The 19772-nt window shown below is 33.8% G+C and overlaps 1 protein-coding gene across 1 annotated transcript; it reads left to right on the plus strand.

Moving 5' to 3' along the window:
* Positions 1–14179: 14179 nt before the first annotated feature.
* Positions 14180–18537, plus strand: LOC120346737 (uncharacterized). Its single transcript, XM_078115668.1, has 5 exons — positions 14180–15033; positions 16223–16377; positions 16845–16975; positions 17731–17904; positions 18285–18537. Exons 2-4 carry the CDS (start codon positions 16235–16237, stop codon positions 17874–17876), a joined length of 420 nt encoding a protein of 139 aa, XP_077971794.1. The 5' UTR covers positions 14180–15033; positions 16223–16234; the 3' UTR covers positions 17877–17904; positions 18285–18537.
* Positions 18538–19772: the final 1235 nt, after the last annotated feature.

Consider the following 19772-nt stretch of genomic DNA (forward strand, 5'->3'; position numbering starts at 1 on the left):
AATAGATATTTCGACATAGAATATAATGGAATTTATGACTACGCGTTCTCTCATTGGTTTTTAATTAAAAAGCAGCGGATTTTCGACAAAGCTCGAGGATCCATTCAAAATATACATACAAAGTAACTGTTGACAAAAAATATAAGCGTAATAATAGAAATATAATACGTAGGAAAATCTAAACTGTCATGCACATTTGCTACCCACATGATCATCAGTTAGCGTATTGTATAACATGTAAAATATTTCAGACTTATTTTGTATCAATATCACTATCGAATTAGTTCCGGAACATATATAAAAAAGAACACAAGTCCAGATACACAAAAGTAATTCAAAAAATACTGTGTTCAAGTCGTCTTGTTCTTTTTTATGAATTACAGGTTTCATTGTAAACTTAGTTGCAAAAATATGTTTTTCTATTTTAAAGTGAACCTCATTATGTCTTAAGATTAAACTTACTATCTTCTCATCCCATTGAAATGTAACATCTACAAATATTTGACCGACTTAGCATATTCACGAAAGCATATATTTTATACAATGAGTTTTGCTGCGACTGCAAAACACGCTCTATGAACGTTATTTATTTTCAACACAATCTTCTAGTAAATCGTTGATTTTTAAAGTACCCGTTTCGTCACTACGATTTTGTACTTTGATTCAAACAACCTCAGCGAACTGTTAGAATATACTGACAACGTTTGGACAATATTTACATCAATAAATTGGAAAATGTTCCTACATGGATTAGAAAATGATACTAAACATGGAATTTTAAATTTCAACGTATTTTGGGAACGCCAAAGATTGTTCATATTTAAAAATGTTATTAGTAATATTTCCAGTAAGATCGGTAACACGGTGAACTCGTTTCGCATATCAATGTTTGCCAATGTAAATTTTATACATCACATGCCCCAGCAACAAACACATTTCCTTGAGATCTTTATTTCTTTTATATATTATTGATCGTCGTTTTCTGCAATCGTTCATGCACGCGCATATATTTAAGCGCTGACATTTGCCATGATTTGTTCCTGTTTCTCAGATTTAAGACCAACATAGCTATGTCGGCATAGCTTGTAATGAAATTGATGACTAAGGAAAAATTTGATTTCAGGCTGAATATAGCATTCCGACGCTTTGTTTGTGTTTTTATTAATATAGAGTATTCGGCAACGTCGTGTGCAATACGAGAGTGGTACTATAGTTGTAAAACTGAAATAATTTTCAATGATATATATTTGAAATATTTGTTTCTGGATAGGATATTCTTTTCATTTTATTACTGAGCCCTTTTTATTGCGGACAATTATTTTGTGAACCCATAGAAGCATGGCCAGGTATACACAGGCAGCCATTAGTCTCAATTTTTCTCTTCTTTCGTTTTCAACCAAGCAGATATTCTGAAACGACTCTTTATATAAATTGGGCAACAAAATATATTAGATGCCTTATTTTTCCAAGCACTTTGTATTGTTTGAAAATTTAGTCACAACTATTTGCCTGAGTTTGGGATTGAAATATTTTGTAGCATCGTGGTCAGCTGCGGGAGTTGTAAATGAAATCTAAAATAAATTTGTAAAATGAACTTGAATAAATTACTAAGCAACATAAATATACTTTTTTTATTGGTATTGACATGGTTTAAGCTCAAAATATTTAAAACTAATAGCCAAGACTGCATCGGGCATCCGATTGATCGACATCCAACACCGGTATTGTAAATTTGAGGGCCGGTGCCAATTTCGCGAAAACTTATGAATCTTAAACTTACATTCAATTGTACTTTCATTCATTCTGGAAATTTACTTATTATGCAATAATTATTAGTAGTCGAGATGTGAAAATTTGTTTGGTTTTATTTTCTTTATTGTCAATAATCGTATACTGCCGTCTGACAAAGAAATGTTGATCCTTTGGTTCAGCGTGGCTTCAAAATCCTTCTGGTATATGAGAAATACATGGAACATTCGTTTTGCAAATTACGCTCTTTGAACGTAATTCATTTTCAACTCAATTTTACGGCAGTAAACCAGCATTGCTGCTTAAATTTTACCTATCTATTCATTATATATACTCGTCAACTGTTACTTTGTATGAATATTTCCGATAAACACTCGAGCTTTGTCAAAAATATGGTGATATATAAAGTACTTGTTTCGTCACTACGATATTTTACTTTGGTTCAAATATCCTGAACGAGCTTTAAGAATATACTGACAACATCAGGGCAATATTTACCTTAATGAATGAAAAAATTTACCTTGATGGATTGGAAAATAATACTAAACATTGAATTTTAAATTTCAGCCTTTTTCGAAGAAGCCAAAGGTTGTTCATATTTAAAAAGGCTATATGCAATGATCCCAGTAAGATCGGTGACAAGGTTAACTAGTTTCGCATATAAATGTTTGACAATATAAATTTTATACATCACATGCCCTGCAACAAATACATTTCATTAGGATCTTCATTGCTCTATATATTATTGATCGTCATTTTTTGGAATCGTTCAAGTATGGGCGAATATTTAAGCGCTGACATTTGACATGATTTGCTCCTTTTTTCAGATTTAAGACCAACATAGCTATGTCGGCATAGCTTGTAATGAAATTGATTACTAGTGAATAATTTGCTTTCTGGCTGAATATAGCATTTCGACGCTTTTTTTGTGTTTTTAATACAGAGTATTTGGTAATATCATGTGCAATATCAGAGTAGTACAAAAGTTGTAGACCTGAAATAGTTTTGAATAATATATATTTAAAATATATGGGTCTATTTACGATATTCTTTTCGTTTTATTTCTTTGCCCTTTTTATTGCGGGTCATTTTGGTGAACCCATACAGCCATGACATTTTATTTCGTTCGAAATGTAACTCAATACGCTACCTATAATTGATAAAAATTATAAGTGATCAAAATAGCCAATATTTCAAATTATTATATTGTCCTACAAATGCAGCCGTTATGAAATTTCACAGAGATGAGTCCTTAAGCAACCATATATCAACAGCATTAGGGAGTTTGTCTTCAACATTTTAAAAACTTCATTAAAATAACAATGTTCTGATAAAAAAAATGAAAAAGCTAAATAATTTCCGACCTTCTCACGCGTATAACTTCCAATTAATTACTTTGATGAAACTATGTAACAGTTCTATTTTTGTATGTTGTTTATTATGTGGTGAGACATTGATCACTCTCAACGATGAATATTTGTACATATTTGTCGCTTTTTACTTTGTTGTTTTAACTACAACCGTGTTATTAAAACATGACACATGTATATGTCTCATAGCAATACATTCCTTGATTTGTGTTACTTCGCGTTACTTTTCAACTTTAGCGATAACGATAGACTGAACGAGATTTCTGGTAGTAGATAACCGTTATGACACGGTCGATTTAAACAGAATCTAACTCCGAACGAGATGGTGAAGGGGCCATAGGTTTCAGTTATCGATAATAATTTTTTTACAGATTGATTTACACAATAATTGGAATTGATACCAAGGCAGTTAGCAACCAAGAACTGCATTTCTTGAGAATAAATTTAATTATTTTTGAGAAAATGGGAATATTCAAAATTCCGAAGTTCACAAACCTGTTTATTGCCGCATTGTAATCAAATTAGCTCATGTCACATTTTCGGGTGCAAATCGCATTTTATAATAGTTTCGTTCTAACAGCCAAACCTAAAAATAAATATGAGGTATTGCCTGAAATCAAAACTAAAACAAGTTCAGCTTTGGAACAAAGAACAAAAATACCCTGTTCCATAATAACAAGATATTAAACAAGTTCTTTTCTGAAACATTTGACCTAAGCTTCTTTGGAATCAGTGCACAATGCAAGCGTACTCCGCGAGATGGCGCACATGAACTTTTAATAAACTGTGCAAATGACTACAACATTTATTGTTTGCATCTTATTGTTGCAAATATTTCACTAGAAAGTAGTTACTCCGAATCGAAAGAAATTTTCTGTTTTTATTCAAAATTGTAATACGAGTTTATGGTTGACCCACAAAACTAAGCCTGTTTCCGACTTTGAGTATTACCCAACTTCATAATTTCAGTATCGCAGTGGAACGTACCATTAATATTCGCACAGAAAGAGTTATAGAAGTTTTCATTCGGAAGCTTAAATACCATGTTTAGATTAAGCGTAAACATTGGAGATTTATTTTCTTGTCTACGATTATTCTTTTTCAAACATACGTCTTTTAAAGTTAACAGTTCTATTTTGTGCCATCTTTCCATTGTACTACTTTTTGAAAGTAAAAAATCGAGGAAAAAGAAAGACTGAAAATCTTATTTTATTCACAAGCAATTGCAGATGACTACTGAGCTAAAATTTCCCAATTTCTTTGCAAACAATAAATTGTATTCATGTCTATGTGGCCTTGAATGTTTCAAATTCCACGTTATCCTTTGCTTCTACTTTACAAAAAGGAATCCATAAAATACCATGTCAACAACGTGCACCAGAAGCACGCACTTTAAAATAAAGCAAAGTTTGTAACAAATTTGCAATTTGTCACTTTAAATCATCGAATATTACCACAATTAGCCTTGAAACCTTGACTTTCGACTAAGTACCTGTAAATTTCAACGAGCATAAAATGATTCATACTCACGGGACAAATGAAATCATTGCTATTTTTAGACATAAAACTAGGTCATTTCATAACTTTACAAGATAATTGACCTAAATAACCATGCCGATGAAATAAGAAATTATCGTGCGCATCCAAAATTCCTCCTATCAAAAACGAGACAAACTTGAATTTGATTGGTCAAGAAAAACCTTCTTCCCGGAAAAGTAATAAATAAAGATAGTATCCTCTAAATTGAGAAACCCCCAATTCCATATAAATAGACTTATCGGAACAAAGAAGTTAGAGATAGGAGTGGTGAACGGTAGGAGAAAGGTTAGCTGTTCTGGCTAATCCAGCTGTTATCTTATGGACAATACTATTTAAGGTACAATTATAATTATGCTTTACCTTAGGGACAATGCTATTTAGGGTGTAAATTCAATTCTAATCGGCACGGAAAATTTATCCAAAAAACGAGAAATTTATTTATGACAGACAACCGCCCTATCATAAATTATAAATGGCCCACATCTGATTACGGAGAAACCGTGAATATTGCATTGATCAATCCCTATATAACTTATGACCACTTGAATTCAAAAATATATTTCCCATTAGCAGATAGCGCAAACTGTTCAGTAGATCAACCTTCTTGCCAGATTGGAAGTTATACTCTACTATTTGACACCGCAAATTTTTCATCTTGCCCGAATAAACAAAAAGAAATAACTTCAAATCTAACTTTACATATCAATGAGTCCAACCATGTATTTTCAGTCGAATTAAATGACTTACATATGAGTTTCCACTCTTTTTCTACATGTAATAAACTAACGACTAATTGTTTTAGCAGTGCCTACTGCTTGCAGAACGAATTAATAGTCGAGGCCATAAACTGCAGTCGGTTGAAACAAGTAGACATCTTAAATAAATATACCGATCGTACCGATATCTCGACCGCTTTAACTCTTATGCTTCAGGACGTTGCAGACTCACAAACTAATCTTTTTTTGAGACTCCAAGATAAAATACACGGCATTGATTGTAAAGCGGAACGCTTACTTTCTAGGTTATATAGAATTTTAGCGAAAACATACCCTTCTAGTGTTTTAAACGAAATACTGGGAAAACAAAATCTATTCGCGATAAATCGCGGTGATGTAATTGGTAAACTTCTGTGCCAACAAATCAAAATGCACCTGCTCAAAAGTTTAAGATTACCAAACGGAGTATATGCCACCAGACCTTTAGTCAACTATACCGTTGACTCAAATTCTTCCCAGATAGGCCAAATTTTCCCGAACGGAATGGTACAAAAAGTTATTCACTTTTACAGCACAAAATTGAACGAATTTATGACATTTAAAATTAATTCTACATATTACCGTTATCACAACGGTTTATTACAAAATACTACCATCGCCTCAAAGAAAATTCACCCCTATCTAATGACTAAAGATATAATTCCAAAAGACGTGAACTATCTAACCACAACGTCGGAATTTTTCAAACATGATATTCCGAATGACGTTAACGACATGGACTCCATGTCAATGACTCTGACTCAAAACTCAGCTTTAACTAAAAGTTTGATCGATTAGGCTAATTCATTTGAGGATAAGGCTCCTGTAGTGAGTGCCCACCCTATACTGCCTTTAAAAATATTAGGTAACCATATCACGGACATCGTGATATCCTTCTTCAGCGGAATTGGAAATAAATTCTTAGCCATTATAGTTTTAATTGGATTGATACTAGCTATAATTTTTGCCTATTCCAGATCCTTCTTTATGGCTGGAAATGGACTCAAAAACATGGCTAACAACCGCTTAAGAGCAAGTCTCCGAAAGAAGTTCCCTGATTTCGCGAAAGGTGGTAAAAGCACCAGGAATCAACGATCCCCGAATCACACCAGTCGAGAATCTTCTGGACCGAGCTCAAGTCGTCGCTACGCGTCCTACTCTCTAGGAAGGAAAAGATACCACCGTTATAGAGCCCCATTCACAACCAATTTTGGCAGATACCGCGCAAGGTCCAAGGGAACAGATGGCGTCAATATTAATCGTCGAGCTGTCGAGCAACCACTGAGAAATGATAAAGAGTCAAGCCCAGACCACAGCCGACCTCGAACACCGATACCTAGAGACGCTACTAAAAGATCAAAGCAACCACAGAGGAATGATAAGCAGCAAAAGCCAAGTCACAGTCGGGCCAAATCACCGATACCTAAAGAAGCTAGCAAGAGGCAAGAGCAACCATTCATAGAGCTTCGACGTGTCGAACAACCACCAACTGATCCACAAAAGAGGCCCCGTAACATTCAACCTCAGGGATCTCAAGCCCCGGTACGCGGTGAAGAGATACCACAAGTCGGAAGATTCCTGCCATTTGTAACACAACCGATTATTGTAAGACCAAACAACCAGAACCAGCCTCAGGAGTTTCAACCACAGATTTTCAGACCGGTAACTCAGCCTCAAGCGGTCCAACCACAGATTTTCATACCGCCAACTCAGCCTCAAGTTGTCCAACCACAGATTTTCAGACCGCCAGCCCAGCCCCAAGCGGCCCAACCACAAGTCATTCGACCACAGCCCGAGCATGGGGTATACGTTCCTAGGAATCATATGGAGTCACAAAGTGGTCTTTTGGCCAGTTTAATCGAATAATACAGTTTGCTGGTCAAAGAACCAACGTGCCCGAGCAAAATAACGTGAAAACCGAAAACCAAGACAGTGATTAAGCGAGATACGTATTGATATTAGTAGACTTTAGGCCTGGAACATGTGGGCCACATATATATCCCAGAATATTGCTTGACAACATTGATACCTATTCTATCTTTCGTCATGTAACCTATCTGTGCCCTATTATCTACTTGTGAAGTTAATTTTGCCTTATTATTTTAGTGTAAAATAAATTATATATTATCATAGTTTTGGAGATTTCGACTCAAGAATCAAGACACTTTTAGACGCGGAAAGCCCTTCTAAATCATAGTTTTCAATTTAAATTCAGTAACCATCTAGTTATTTTATTTGTAATTAATCCATGAATATTATTCTTCGTAATCGTGTGTAATTGAAAAATAGTTAGCTGTGGGGGTGAGGAAGGCAAATAAAATAATTGCAATAGCAAAATTATTGCATTTCCCCTCCTTCAAAATTATTGCAATTTCACTCCTTCAAACCTTAGCGAATTGTTCTTTAAAGATGTTATTCTATTTATCCCTATGTACGCCTTTATTCTTTCAAAGAGTTTTATTTAGAATTTTATTATTAGTGCTAAGATATTATGTGGAATACACTCACCAATTTGTCGATATTCTAACAATGTATTATTCTCTATTATTTATATCTATCTAAAATTGTATATATAATGTCTTTTAGTGTGAAGATGTGCTTAGAATTATTATGTAATCGCCTTGCATCCTGCATTGCCTTGCCGTGTTAATCTATTAATGCCTTATTCTACATTAGGTTAGTTATTATTATTGTAGCCTATATTAATCTATCGATGCCTTATTCTGTATTAGAGTATATTAATCATTAGCATTGCCTTAATTATTCTAATCCTGCCCCTTTAGATATTACAGAAACAAACGATAACTAATATTATTCGCTGATTTAATAGTGCCCTTAAAACAAAATTCTGCCCGGTGGTTGTGGTAATCTGTAACAAATTTGCAATTTGTCACTTTAAATCATCAAATATTACCACAATTAGCCTTGAAACCTTCACTTTCGACTTAGCACCTGTAAATTTCAAAGAGCATAAAATGATTCATACTCACGGGGGGCTTTAGCGGCTTTCCCGAGAAAGTCTTCTGACGCTGAAAGCCGATTTAGCGGCTTTGGCATCCCGTATGAGCTATGCAACTTTGAAACCCTCATATCTTGCGAACCATATATTATATTTAGACAAGTTTTACATCGTGTGAAAGATAATCTACATGACTAGTCATAATTTAAAAATTGAGATAAAATATTGTGATCATCTTGTGAAAATTGGCAAAATTAAAAAGCATAAAAAAACTTCTGAAAAACTCCTAAATCTAATTGGAAAAACTTCAATTTGTTTTCTTTTTAACCTACTACATTATCGACAACATTTGTAGAAGTTGAAAATAGCTTTCCAGTGATACCATTAGATTGAAATTATGCTGCACCATTTAAATTTTAGAAGCATTTTTAATCGTGATTTTGTTTGTCGCAAGATCGAGGCGACGTCAAGGTGACTCGTAACGTTATTTACTTAAATCCGTACTCGTGAAGTGACTAACGACTTGTAAACGATACACCGGGGAATTTACGCATTACATCTAGCCACAAAATCTGTTCGACTAAAACACACAATATGCAGTGTTATTGCGGTTTTAATTGCATAAAGATATGAAAAATACGGATAGCAAAATTACGGATTTCTAAAAACGGAATGATGGAACATATCGATGGATGCATTGTTTAGCGCCAAGGCTGGACTTCATTGTGCCATATTTTCTTCTTCTGATAGATGAATACTATCCAATATTTCATCTGGACAAAGCTTTCGTTTAAAATCCATTGTAAATATAGCGATATCAGGAATGTAGCGTATATGCAGTAATTTCGAAAATCTAATGAGGCCGCAAAATGTAAAACACTGACCAGGTGAGCTACTGGTGCCACCATGTCTTCCGCGTTCCCGTTATCAGTTTTTTTTTTATTCAATTTTCATGATATCCAACGGTGAATTATTAGCCAAGATGTTTTCGGCGGAACCTCATAAATGCATGAGGATCAAATATTTTACTTTGGCCATTCATTTTCGTCCCATATTCAAATAATAAACGTATATAAAATGGCCTTTATATTCTAGCAATTTTACTATGTTCGATCAAGATTCGTCTGAATAAAAGGGTTATATCTGCGGCCGAGGATATGATACTGATGCAATGATGACACAATCTGAACTCAAGCTGTGAACGCAATTGCGCAATCTAGCTCACGCAAAACGTTAAGCACGAAACGTCACGTGAACGTTATCACGACAATGTCGTCGTCGCCCTTTGCGTCGTTACGCAAACTTGGCGTCAAAATAGTTGATCAATTTTGTTCGCAAACCATTGGAATCGATAGTACAAATACTGCAATAAAATGAGTTATGCGTATGTTAAGAAAGTCATCCGTATATTCACCAAAAGGTAATTTTGTATACTTTTCAATATTTTACTCATATTGATGATACATTTCTCAAAAAGGTATTAAATCTTATCAAAATACAAAAAATTGGTAGGTGGGACTAAAAATAGGATTACACATCTCATCGAAACATCTCGTAAAAAATAATGCCAGTTTAAAATAAAAGACTAAATAAGCTTTTATATGACATATTACAGACCATCTGATATCTAATGGTTTAGAAGTTTTGTTGATTTAAAATTAGAGATATTACAATCTTTTAACGCGTCAAATCGATGCGATGCCGTGGGAGGTCAGGGTGAGAGAGTAGCGTCGTTCTGGGGATTCAGAGTTCAAAGAGTTAAACTAGGTCATTTCATAACTTTACAAGATAATTGACCTAAATAACCATGCCGATGAAATGAAATTATCGTGCGCATCCAAAATTCCTCCTATCAAAAACGAGACAAACTTAAATTTGATTGGTCAAGAAAAACCTTCTTCCCGGAAAAGTAATAAATAAAGATAGACAAATTATCCTCTAAATTAGAAACCCCCAATTCAATATAAATAGACTTATCGGAACAAAGAAGTTAGAGAGAGGAGTGGTGAACAGTAGGAGAAAGGTTAGCTGTTCTGGCTAATCCAGCTGTTATCTTATGGACAATACTATTTAAGGTACAATTCTAATTATGCTTTACCTTAGGGACAATGCTATTTAGGGTGTAAATTGTATTTTATGCTTTAAGTCGTGTTTTATAATTTCTTGTTAATGTAAATTGTAATGGTTTAAACGGAGCAATAAAATAACATTAAAGTAAAGATATTGAGTCGATCTGTTATATAAAATTAACAGGAACTCCCAATTGATCTCGTATAACTTCTGATTAATATAATTGTTTCATATCGGAGTCTAGACAGTCATTATATTTGACTACGGAATAATCTATCTTGTCCGGTAATAAATAGCATTCATCCTAATATCTGCTGAAATCTTTTTAACATTTAATGTAGAACACTCAAATATGCGTTCCAAATACCTTCAAAATCGAACCTCAAGTTGCCATTTAGTCCAAGAGCTCGAAGACTTATTCTTCGACAGAAAGGAAGGATTGCAGTTGTTGACTGCTTGGTTATCGCTCTGTTCCATGTGCTCAGTAACTACAGTACGTTCGATTTTTTTTGTAAAGATTGAGCTCTTAGAAAACAACAATTTTAGAAGAATATTTTGATGGATTTAGCGCTTAATTTAATGCAGTTATTTGGCAATCTTTTCAGTAATTAGATCTGTTGAGTCTCCGCGAAGAGGTGAACTATTCATTCTTTATGGTAATCTTATAAGTTTGGTATGTGTGATTACTAAACAGATATACGAAAATAAATTGACCAAGGTTGGCCCAAAATTTAGTGTAATTGATTCGCAATGTTAACAATAATTCGATTCTCGACAACAGGGTTAATTATTTGGGGTTCGATATTATGAGTAGAACCTTAGCTTGTGTAAATACGAGAAGGCCTAATAAACAATATTGTTCAATCCTTTTGTCAAGGCTTATGTGATATATTGATAGACAGGATTTAGATATAAAAATATTGTCGCAGGTAGAAAATCTTGAAATTATAATGGCCATTCCACAGTGTTATAAGTAAACACCAGCTTTGACACGAAACTAAATGTATCTAAATTGAGGCCAGGTAAAAACGCTATCCAGTCCACAAGATCTCGTCGTAGGTAAAAACGATATTCTCATCAGTTTCTTCCTGTCAGAATATAAATGCGACAAAAAAGTTGGGTGCTCCCGAAGTATGCGAACCAAGATGGCGGACATCGGAACGTAACATTGGTAACAGGTTAGGGTTAGGCGATAATTTGTTTCCAATTTTCCTTATTTTAGTCCTATTATCAGTTCAAAGACTAGCCATGAGCCTCCCGTAGTATTTATACCTAAAATTATGGCCTAACCCCAACCTAGTACACACATTACATTCCGATGTCCGCCATCTTGGTTCGCATACTTCGGGAGCCCCAAAAGTTGAATTGGAATAATAAAATTTAGTGATGTATTTTGCGTATCACACAACTTTTGTTCAAAGACAACTGGCTTAAAAAATAAACAGTGTTATTTTGTGTCATTTTTTTTAAATATTTTTGAAAATGAAAGAAATGTGAGACAGAAAGAACTCTGATTTTATTCACAAGCAACCACGGATGACTACAGAGTAATCTAACTAAATAATAGTTTCTCAGGTTTTGCTGCAGTTTTGCTGCGGAATCAGATATTGTCGACAGTTCTCTATTTGTCCTTCTTGATTCAGTTTTTAGATCAAACATGGAAACCGGATTTGTCTATCAGGGCAGATATATGGTAGAACAGTCAAGACAACGAATAACGTGAAATCAACTAAATGACTCGAGTACAGAGTTTGCAGAGAAACTGTAAAATCAAGAAAACAAAACTTATTTGTAGTTTTCACATCAAACGCTAAAAATTTTCAGCAGAATGCTATTTTAGCATTTGATATGAAAATCGCAAATACGTTTTCTCCACTATATTTGAATGCTATTGATTCACTGAAAAAGTTTTCAACTAGACATAATCAGCTGTTAAATGTTGGCCAGGCATGGTAGATGATTAATTTGATAAAAAGGGTTTTGATGTCTCTCACAAAAGTAAACGAACCTCGAATTGTATTCAAAATCGCAGGTTATATGTTGTCGCGCAAGATAAATAACGATGTTTATTTTGAACAAAGGGTCTGATGTTTTGCATAAAAGTAACGAAAATACTATTTGTAGTCGAAATCGCGCGCAAAAAATTGTCAAGTATGATAAATAAATGTGATTACCGTATACTGAACAAAGCTTCTGCTTTTGTTGTACAAAAATAAACAAAGGCCCTATTTGTGTTATAAGTTGTCACGTATGATAAATAAATTTGCCCTTACTGGACAAAGGTTTTCTGTCTCGTTATAAATTTGTTATAAAATTTCAAGTGTTGATTGATTTAACTTTTCTTCATCAAGAAATTTTTTATTTTGAAAACTTAAGAACAAAAAAGCCTCAACTCTTATGGAATAAATATAATTTGTGTTGCGACTGTGTGACGAGGAATGAACCAAAAATAGTTTCCGTCAAACTAGTTGTGAAAATTACAGATACTTTGTACAAAATAACGTTGATCGTTAAAAAGTCGTGCTTGGCCAAACTACAACTCGGAGTTTCACGGCATCCATACTTAAACTATCAAACGTAACAGAGCAAGAGATAACGTAAAATCAACTAAAGTCAACACTGACATGAGTACAGAGTTTTCAAAGAGGCTGTAAAAAATAATGAAGAAAACAAAACTTATTTGCAGTTTTCACATCAAATTTGAAAAAATTTCAACGGAATGCTATTTTAGTAATTGATGTGAAAACCGCAAATACGTTTTATTTATTATTTGAATGCTATTGGACAAGTTCGGTTATTAGAAGTTGGCCAGGCATGGTAGATCAAAATGCTTATTCTAAACAAAAGTTTTCTGTCACTCACAAAATCAAACACAAACACTATTTGCACATGGAATCGTGTGTTGTAAGTTGTCAAGTACGATACATGAATGTGCTTATTCTGAACAAAAGTTTCGCTGTCATATACAAAATTAAACGAAAACTTAATTTGTACTCGAAATGGCGTGTTATAAATTATCAAGTTTGATAAATAACGATGCTTATTTTGAACAAAGGTTCGCTGTCTCGTACAAAAGTAAACGAAAACACTATTTGTTGTCGAAATCGCGAGATAAAAGGTTTCAATCATGTTAAATAACGATGCTTATTCATAACAAAGAGTCTGCTGTATTGTACAAAAATGAACAATAGTATGATATATGAAGGCACTAATGTATTTTACAAACGTGAACGAAAATTACATTCTGTTCATTTATTCTCTAAGAGAGATCAGTTGTGAAAATTTAGAGTGGGGTGCGGGTCATAGTCATTTCTGCACGCCCATAATATATCATTTGAAGTTAGACGAGCTTACTTCTTTCGAGAGATATCGCGTTTTAGCATGTTTGGACACATAGTAGACATAACGATCGTTTCAATGTTATGTTGTTGTTATTATTATTGTTATTATTTTTCGTCACCCTCATTATGAAATCGCTTTTTTCTCCGAATACTGGACCAATTGCTTTGAAATTTTCAGTGGTTAAAGTTTGATTTCTTTTTTCCAGAAAGCTATTAATTTTATTCATTCCCAAATTTTCTATGAATCCTAGGAGATCTGATATTTCATTCAAAATTTCGATGATCTGAAATTTACTCATGAGAACACTGTTTTGAAACTTATTTCAAGCGGTTGCGTGATCAAGCCTGCAGTTACGGTACTGCTAAGTTACCGGGGTTACCGTACCACAGGGAAATTGACTTATTCCTTTCACGATCTTACTATTGCAGTAATGTAGGTTTCCTAGCAAATCTATCCTACCGTATTTGTTAATTTTGATAAGAGCAATTTGAATTGAGTTTTTATATGCCAGAGAAGAACCGTTCCACGATCGAATAGCAGGCATACATACAGCAACAGGTACTGACTGGTAAGGTTTACGCTCTCATCTTTTCGTTACAATTCCGATGTAAACAACATAAATTTTGTAGCCTACTTTATTTTTTTTATTCGATAAGATGAAATGAATTGAGTTCACGGAAGAACCGTTCTGCGAACGAATTTCAGGTACTGGTAAGTTGGCGTACCGCATAGAATTATCGGGAAATCGATATTTTTTTTTCATTTTGCCTTGGTACCGTAATGGAGAAGTGACTTGGATCACTTGATATTTCAATTCACGTTGAAATTGGAAGTGGGACAAAACAGGCTTTTAGTGGCCCGGAGCAGGCTACCTGTCAATCAAGTCATCGAGTGGTGAGAAAACGTGTAGAAAGCCACGCCCACTCGTTACCTAATCCTGAAAAGGCGCTTTTCTCCTTCATTACTGGACCAATTGCTCTGAAATTTTCAGTGCTTGAAGATAAAAAATTTTATTAGAAGGCTGTTACTTTCATTTACTTCAAACGTGTCCTCCATATATTTGAGCATAGCTCTCTTGTTTTTTTCTCTTTTCTCTCGTTGTCGAATTTTTTAATAAATTTCAAGAACAGAAAAACTTCCGTCTCTTATCTAAACCGCGATAACAAGCATTGCAAAGTTATTTTCTAAATCCGACAAGCAGATCGATATAATCTGGGACAAGTTATTACAAGGAAGAACTTACTCAAAGGTAATTTATCAGCACAATTTGTGTTTTGTGAAGTTGCATGTTTTTGGTGGTAAGCTGGTAATTTTTTTGTACGCAAAAAGGCTCGACGTAAAAAGGCAGTCTGGTGCCTTTAATTATTAGTTTTTAATTTGTTTTTAAATTAGGGTGGCGTGCTAAAAAATGTTACCAGTTTTGAAATTTTTTAGAACAAACCTAAATTGCAAAACATGGAGAAAGACTAATACTACGGAGAAATGTATAAAAAAACGAGAATGACTGGAAATTACCAATACTTAATTGGGGGAACTACGAGAAAGTGACATTCACCGTCGTTTCAGCATTTTAGTATTCGCAATTTCCCGCATTTTAGGGCTGACTGTACTTAGTTTTGGAAGTAAAAATTGTTCAATTTTGAACAGGTTAACTATTTCTCATACAAAATATTACCTTTTGAATAATTAAAACAGTGAATACGGTGCAATGAATAAATTCGCCTGAAATTGGTTATCTCTAGCATTCACCTTAGAAAAAATTAAAACTCTGTTTTTGATTGAAAAAAAAAACGTTTTACCCTAACAGTAATGCCTTTTATATTTTGAAAGCGATGAGAAAATGAGAAAATCTGTATCGGATTATCTATTTATTGTAGATTGTTATTATTTTTACAGTTCAATGGCCCTTTATTTATCATAGACATGTGAAAGGAATGTAATCATAATTTAATTCACCAGTATTGTTTAATTTTTCTATTATTTGGACGACTCGCAACTAGAAACAGGTTTTACAAACTGTCGTTTTCTAGTGCCATGATGTTTTAGTATGTTGAAGTATGTTCAGAGTAATCACATTTTATGCAAATCAGAAAAATTAATTTAAGGCGTCATAATGCATTTTATAAAAGCTTGTATGACGCCATTGGAGAATACAAAAAGAGGCCTTACGAATGAAATAGAATACAGTATGGATAGACAGACTACGAACCAGGGAAAAGCATTTTATGCGCCCCGTGCTCGGAAGTACAACTGCATACAAAATTTTGATTGTGGTGGTTTATTTAAAATATTCAAGTTACGAGTTGTTCAAAAAAAAAACAGTATAGTATACTGAGCTGATACTCTTCTAAAAATTTCATTTGGTTTTGGCTCTTTCAATTCGATGTGTGAATTGATTTATATTTTGGCTGATTGAAATCGTGATTTTGTTTATACAGTTTCAAACACAAATGGCTTCAATAAAAATTGTTCAACTGCTCTCCTTGGCTTTGTTTATCGCTTGTACGACAAATGGAGTGAATCAACAACGCATCTGCATGCAACTGGAAACCATTAATGTTGAAGAAGAAGAATCTGTGATTGGACGTACAAGGTAGGAAATATAATGCGATCTTATACTTGTGGTTGCAATTATAATGATTGAGACATCTTAGTAGTCCATGGGTAGTTCAGTGTCTTACAGTCTAAGAGTTAACCCAATCGACCGAAATTAATGAGAAATAAAACTATAAGATCTCGAACTCCATGCGCAGCAATATGCCAGAGGTGTAATAAATTGTTTTAATCCTCATAAACCATTCCTTGTCTGCTTAAAAAAGATTATCTGTTCAGAGTAAATCATTTAGGCATGTAAACACTGCTGCATATACACAAATATAAACAGGTCTTGACATAAGTGCTTTAGAGTAACCCTTTAACCCTTTAATATTCCAATGCTTATCCTAACTAAACTAAAAAATAAGAAACTGAAATCGAAACAGAAAATATTAAAATATACTTCAATTAAACATAATGAATATTATTTCTACTTTTTTAATTAAAAAGTACTTTTTATTTCAGAAATCCTTATTCCTATAGACCAGGAAAACGAGGCACAAAAGGCGATATTAGCCCACCAGGAGAAAAAGGATCGTCCGGAGAAGTTGATTACGGAAGAATGAACCGAGCTACTCAAGAAAATGTAGCAACCGGTAAGTTTCAAAATGACTGGTACAAAATTCGGTACTCCCGTAATGTGTGTACCAGGTTAGGTTAGGCTTGAATTTTATTCCGATTTTCCCTACGTTAGTTGTATTACGAGTTCGGGGATGTCTGTGTTAGCCAAGTGAATATCCTCCCTGCAATTGGTTTCAGACCGTTTACACAACTTGATGTAAAGTAGACTAACAAAATTAGTTACCTCCATATCGGTACACACACTTCTGGAGCGCCCAAAATTAACCAAAATTAGAATAAACTCATGTTTTCAAATTTTCACAAATTTTTAACTCAAATCACAAAATTAAATATCACAAGGTCATAGTTACAGGTTATAATTGTATATGGTATAATTAAAACAACAATTAATAGAAATTTTTTTTCTTCTTATTTTGATTCGAATCATGGAATTAAATTTTACAAAGTTATAAATTATGTTTTTTTTCAAGTAAATAACAAAGCAATAACCCTCTTAAGTACATATATATACCGCAAGTGTACTTAAATCGACATAAGAACACGAGCTCTTAAATACTAATCGAAACATTGTTCAAAAATAAAAAATTGCCATTCAGTTTTAGACGTCTTCAAATTTTGTTTGCACAAATTATCTCTTCTGTTTGCCCAGTACATCGGTATAGACTAGGTGAGGCAAACTCAATATCCATAAGGTTCCCATTGATGCCCTGCACTCTAATACAACTTGATGTGTACGCCACGCGAATCGAATCTATTGTCTTATTTTCAGAATGCAATAGAGTGAACACGGGATTGATTGAAAGAATTAATAAAATGGAAGAAATGATTCGACAAATGAATAGCTCCATCCCCGATACTCTATTTTTGCTGAAGTTGCAATGTGAACTATTGAGAAAGAGTCAAAGTTACTTTTGATGAAATAAACACGGTTTTTATTCAAACAGTATGTACCAAGAAGTTCGACAGGAGAAGATACAACCATACACTCGATCACGATAACTGCACAGAACTTATTTTTTCCCAACCAAAATTGACAATATTTAAAATTAACCAGTCTTTGCTCTGGAAGAAGAAATAAGTTGATCATACTGTTTTTTTATTATAAAAAGAGCTATCGTTTTTAAAATTGTTCAGACCAAAATCACGATCCTTAAATTTGTAAAAAAAAAAGGGGGGGGGGGGGGGGGGGGGCTAACATCGTCATGTAAGTTTACCGAAGGACGAAACTCTATTGATTGTCGTTAGTAGATGCGTGATGCAAATGAAGTGTGCAATGCCACAAAAATGTTTAGTTTAACGAGAAATTCACTTTGTTTATTTTAGGACTCTGTGAAGTACAGTCTCGCGGTCATTGTTTCTGGTCAGTATTGCATTCATCTAGGGATGTCAATGTGAATGAAGCAAGAAGAATTTGAGAAAACAATGGGATTCCGGCGAACATTTATAACAAGCAACATATAAACGATTTGATGATTAATACCCGCCAAATGATGCTTGGCAGTTATTCGTTGGTATGGACTGGCATGACTGTCGATACATCGGTGAGTAGTCCACAACGACCATTTTCCACAAGGAAGATGTTAACAATTTCAGGTTGAACGCTTTTATAAGCATTTGTCACGACAAATCGTTAAATGGGTGAAGAAATGTCTTTTGGTATCGAAAATAAAAAAAAATTACTTTTACTACACTTTTTGAAAAATTGATGGAATTCAACTTTTGCTTGGAATGGCCCATACATGAACCTATCCCCGACCTCTACATAAACCTACTTGCCTCTACGGAAATGTAGTTAATTGATTCGACATGGAAACGGACATATTGTGAATCATAACCATAAATAGCAAACTTCCTTTTCATTGTTATATAAATTTGTCTCACTCATCACTGAGTAAAAATATAAACTTTTACCTTTATCTATGACAATTCATACCTCAACCCATGCTAACTATATCTAACATGACAATGTTTAAATTTCTTAAAAAATTCGCCACTGTTTTCCGTTTTTCCATTTGCGGCGACTTGACAGACTGAAGGTTTGTCAGAGTTAGTACGTAAGATATATTGAATGCCTGGTGACTTCCACCACCAACTTTTCAAAATCTTCACAGATATATTTCAATATATTAATAACTAAACTAATAATTAACTATAACTTGAAAATACGTAGCTAACTTTTTATTACAGTAAACCCTATCTCAACTCATATTTCACTCTGAATTGTATAGAAAACAATCACGACGGGACATTCACAAAACGGTTTACGTCATTGTACCATTAATTATGAGGAAATGAGAAATTGATGGCTTCGAACCATTATCAACCTTACTACGGATTAAAAATCCAACGAAAATAGAATGAAAAATGATCAGCTCTTTAACTGGCTTTTGTTTGTGATTATCAAAAGTTGTTCAAACCTGATGATTACGTTAAACTTAAGCAACTACCAAAGACCCAAATATAACCGTGTTATTATTTGTAAGACATTATCCTGAAAAAATGAATGACTCAAATATACAAACGAGAATTGAATTGTGAAGTTATTAAATATGTCATTTACAGAATTTTGAAAAATCGAATACAACTGACTATGTCCAATGTGTTACTTTTTCCCATAAGCGGAAGCAATTTTATGTGGATGTAGTAAATGTGAATATGTTAATTGAGTATTAGCAGCAGATTTGCTAAAATTGTGAATTAGCTAATATGGACAAAAAAATTGCTTCGAAAAGCGAAATGCGTTTCTACATAATTGGTTCTTATAAAGCCTTTTAATACTACAAAAATTATGTTTGTACTTTAATTGGGGAC

The sequence above is a fragment of the Styela clava genome, chromosome 8, assembly GCF_964204865.1.
Source record: "Styela clava chromosome 8, kaStyClav1.hap1.2, whole genome shotgun sequence".
NCBI classification, from domain to species: Eukaryota; Metazoa; Chordata; class Ascidiacea; order Stolidobranchia; family Styelidae; genus Styela; species Styela clava.

Coding starts and splice junctions, on each gene's coding strand:
- LOC120346737 (XM_078115668.1), top strand. CDS start 16,235: ATGGCTTCAATAAAAATTGTTCAACTGCTCTCCTTGGCTTTGTTTATC. Junction 16,378..16,844: donor TCTGTGATTGGACGTACAAG/GTAGGAAATATA, acceptor TTTTTATTTCAG/AAATCCTTATTCCTATAGAC. Junction 16,976..17,730: donor TCAAGAAAATGTAGCAACCG/GTAAGTTTCAAA, acceptor TCTTATTTTCAG/AATGCAATAGAGTGAACACG.